Raw genomic sequence first — 4,215 nt, forward strand, 5'->3', positions numbered from 1 at the left:
ATGGGAGAAAGAAGGGCTGCTTATGCACAGGGAGACAGCTCAGGGGGCAGGAGTGCATGGAGGGATGGACACAGGGAAGAGGTAACTATCGGGAGGAAGTAGGAAGGGAGATGTTGCATTGTGGTAAATTGTGGTCAATGTCATGAGACAAAGTGTATGTGAACCACTGTATAGAAAGTGAATTTGCTCTGTAAATTTTCACCCAAATCACACACACAAAAAAAGGTGAATTATTGTAATGTTTACTGTAATGCACACCCAGCCTTTGTTGTTTTGTTGTTAATTGCTATCAAGTCAACTAGACCCATGATGATCTTATATAATAAAACAAAATGTTGCCCAGTCTTGTGCCATCTCCATGATAATTGGTATGTTGATATATAGTGGTTATTGTGTCAATCCATCTCATCGAGGGGTTCCCTCGTGATTAGTCTTTCCTGACAACATGTCGAAAGGAAGGGAGTCAAAGTCTCACCATTCTCACTTCTATGGAACATTCTGGTTGTATTTCTTCTAAGTCTTATTTGTTCATTCTTTTAGCCAATCCACAGTATATTCAGTATTCTCTCCTTTTTCATTGTTCATCTTTCGTATGCATATGAGTCAACTGAAAACACTACGGTCTGGGTCAGGCACACTTTAGTCATTATAGTCACATCTTTGTTTTTTTTGGCATTTTAAAGGAGTCCTTTACAATAGATCTTGACTGCTGCTTCCTTGGACATTGATTGTTCATCCAAGAAGACTGAAATCATCAACAACTTCAATTTCTTCTCCATTTATCATAATGTTATTTATCAGTCCAGTTCATACCCAGCCTTTACATAGCTTCTTGTCTTACAATCTCTGCTGTTGTTAGGGCAACTGTCACCATCACCTCTACATTTTCCAGAGACAAATTACAGGTCAGCCTGCCAAGGTCCTTAAGCAAATATCTACTTTCCTCCACCCCTTACCCCCCACTGGGAGGCTCCTTTGTTTAATGCCCCAGATTGGGATGGTGGTGGGGAGGCCCAGAAAGACATCCTGCAAGTAAGTCAACAAAGGCCTTGTTTCACTGCTTCTGTCTATGGAACTCAAGACAACCAAAATGCGATTTGATAAAAAGAAAAGCCAATTGTCTAAGAACATTCCACCAACAGATTCTTTATAAAGTTTTTTTGGGGAAAAAAAGAATCTGTCTCCTCCTTTTAATTGTTAATCTTCTAATGATAAGCAGATCCATCAATAACTATCAATGGTGCTTAAATAACTATCAATGGTGCTTAATCACCCAGCCAAGGAGTCTGGAGGCAGCTACAGCCTCTCTCTTGGTTATTGAGTGGAAGCTGGCTGTGATTGCAAATTATCTAATAAGTCATTTCAGTGATATGTTTCGGAGAGGTCCTGAGATGATTTCCAAAATTTGCCAAACAAGATTTCCTTCGTGAGTAAAAAAGTTAAATTCACAAAATTCTAATGAGTCTTCTCTTGTCCCCTAATGTTTTTCAAGGCAATGAGGTGATAGAAATTACTGGTATTTGAGATGAGAAAATAAAGAGATAAAAGAAGGTGTTATCTGACATTTGGGTGTGAAAATGATGCCCTGAGATTTTGCCAAGACCGATCATATAAGCAAACATAAAATGAAACTTTTCTAGATTATGAATCACAGAGTGGATACGCTTCTAGACCCTGTATTATGGTGGACAATTAGGCTTTTCATAGACCCTACGTGGTAGATTAATGACTGCTAACCAAAAGATTGGTGGTTTGAGTCTGCCCAGAATTTGAATCAACTCAATGGCAGTGAGTTTGGTTTGGCTTTTTGGAGAGGCACCTCAGTAAAAAGATCTGGTTATCTACTTCTGAAAAACCAGCCACTGAAAATCCTATGGACATGTTCTACTCTGACACACATGGATTTGCCAGGAATCAGAAGTCACCCAACAGCAACTAGTGTTTTGTCTTTTAAAATTATGACTTTTTCTATCCTGGAACTTCCTTCCAATGGGCACACATTTGTAAATTTTTCCTCCTTGAGCATTTCTCTTTGCACAATTACTATTGTATTACTGTGTTTCAATAAATAATACATGACAAAAAGCAAGTAAGTTACATTCCCTTCATTTTCAGAAGGAAGATGGGGCAAACTACTTCTGTAGTGATACTGCCTCGGAAACCCAAGGAGGGGTCTCTATGAGTCAGGTCCAACACAACGGCACATAACAACAGCAACAATACCCACTGAAATGTGGAAAAAGACATGGCGAAGCCAATGGCTGCATCTCTGACTAACTATTTTCCACTGTTTATCTTTATCAGCTTATGTTATTTTATACAAGACATCTTATAATACTTAAATATGTTATACAAAATTAATAACTTTTTGAAATTTCGAGAGATATTTTTTCCTTCTCCCTCTCTCAAAAAAGGGACCAAAAGAATAAACTGACAATTCACACACACGTCAAAGAAAAACATCCAATGTTTTTATGTAAAAGAAAAACCTGTTGTTTTTCTAGTAAAAATGAAAGAAAGCAAAAACCAACTAAATTGATATAGCTGGTGGTAAAATAATACCCATAGCCTACCTTCTAAATCACAAAGTAAACATGGATAGAATGGTATTTATGTTTACCAAAAGCAATTTATTTGTTTGTGCTAATTATCTACTGCTATGAAAACAAATTACTCCAGTGCACAGCTTTCCACTATTTTAGAATAACCTATACAAAAGTTCGGATTCTCCATCTGAATTTATGGAGAAGCTGCAGATTAAGGAATCCAGAAAAACAAGTAACCAAGAAATATTTATTTGCGGCTGTGAAATTCACTTTACAGTATTTTTACCTTCCTAATTCTGGTGGCACAGTGGTCAAAGCATGAAGCTACTAAGCAAAAGGTCAATGGTTCAAACCCACCAGCTGCTCCATGGGAAAAAAATGAAGCAGTTTGCTTCCATGAAGATTTATAGCCTTGGAAACCCTATGGGGCAGTTCTACTCTACCCAAAAGTGCTGCTATGAATCAGATTCGACTCAGTGGCAGTGGGTGATGGGTTTTTTTTTTTGGGTGGGGGGGTGTTTGTTAATAATGTTTAAACTTAGTATTATGTATTTTTGTTTTCAAAACCATTATTAAATATCAGGAGTAAAAGGAGGTGATCTAGAAGTATTGTCTGGGGATAAGAGATATACCACGGATAATTCCCAAAGTTGGTCTTCCAGAAATAAATAACTGAGAAATGACAACACAACATTTACAGAATAATCTTGGTTTAAAAAAAAAGAAGACAAAAAAAATCATACCAATCAGCTTGATATTATTGTCTTCATCTAGTAGCAAATTTTCTATCTTCAAGTCTCTGAAATAAAGAAAACCACATAGTATCTCAGATAAGCATTTAAAATAGTGGAATAACATTTTACTGAAGAGAAATGAACTGTTTTAGAACCACTTTGAACCAACAAAGAAAGCATTCTGCTGACACTCACTGAATCAACAAGTAAATATATATCAAATGTGAGAAAATCAACAGCCATTGACAAAAATGGTAAAGTATTTAGCAGAAGACAGAGGGCAGTGAGGGCAGAAGAAAGCAGGAAAACTTCTGAAAGAAGTAGGACTGAAGCTGGAACCTAGGTGTTAAATACAGCTAGAGTTAGAGTATAACGCATCATTTAAGAGGGGTACTGCCTGTGCATTAGGGAAACACGAATGTGGCCTTGTGTTTGTGAGACTGTGAGCAACACCAGCTGGAATAAGGAACAGTTCTGGGAAGCAGCTGAAGATATCTATTTTTAAATTAAATATTTGTTGTTGTTGGCTGCCATCAAGTCGGTTTCGACTCATAGTGACCCTGTGTGACAGAGTAGAATTGCCCTATAGGGTTTTCTTGGCTACAATCTTAAAGGAAGTAGTAGTTTGCCAGGTCTTTCTCCTATGGAGCTAATGGGTGGGTTCGAATCACCAATCTTTCAGTTAGCAGCCAAGCACTAAACTATTTGCACCACCAGTCGCTCCTTAAATAAGTTAAGTATACACATATATTTTTATAATAACTCTATAATAATTATTATAAATTATACAATATATAATTTTCTATAATTTATAATATGTTTTTGTTGTTGTTGTTATGTGCAGTCGAGTCGGCCCCGACTCATAGCGACCCCTCCTTGGGTTTCCGAGGCAGTATCACTATGGAAGTAGGATTGCCCAACCTTCCTTCCGAGGA

At 37.3% G+C, this 4,215-nt stretch overlaps 1 protein-coding gene across 1 annotated transcript in view; it reads right to left on the minus strand.

Annotated features, from left to right (window-relative positions):
* Positions 1 to 4,215, minus strand: part of HUNK (hormonally up-regulated Neu-associated kinase) — a gene marked incomplete at its 5' end in the record, with an annotated part of 174,560 nt that overhangs the window by 96,025 nt on the left and 74,320 nt on the right. Inside the window, one exon of the mRNA XM_007941311.1 lies at positions 3,290 to 3,345. Coding sequence (XP_007939502.1) covers positions 3,290 to 3,345 — 56 coding nt within the window. The remainder of the gene's footprint in view (positions 1 to 3,289; positions 3,346 to 4,215) is intronic.

This window comes from Orycteropus afer, unplaced genomic scaffold, assembly GCF_000298275.1.
Source record: "Orycteropus afer afer isolate SDZICR_OR568_19922 unplaced genomic scaffold, OryAfe1.0 scaffold00078, whole genome shotgun sequence".
In the NCBI taxonomy this organism is placed as follows: Eukaryota; Metazoa; Chordata; class Mammalia; order Tubulidentata; family Orycteropodidae; genus Orycteropus; species Orycteropus afer.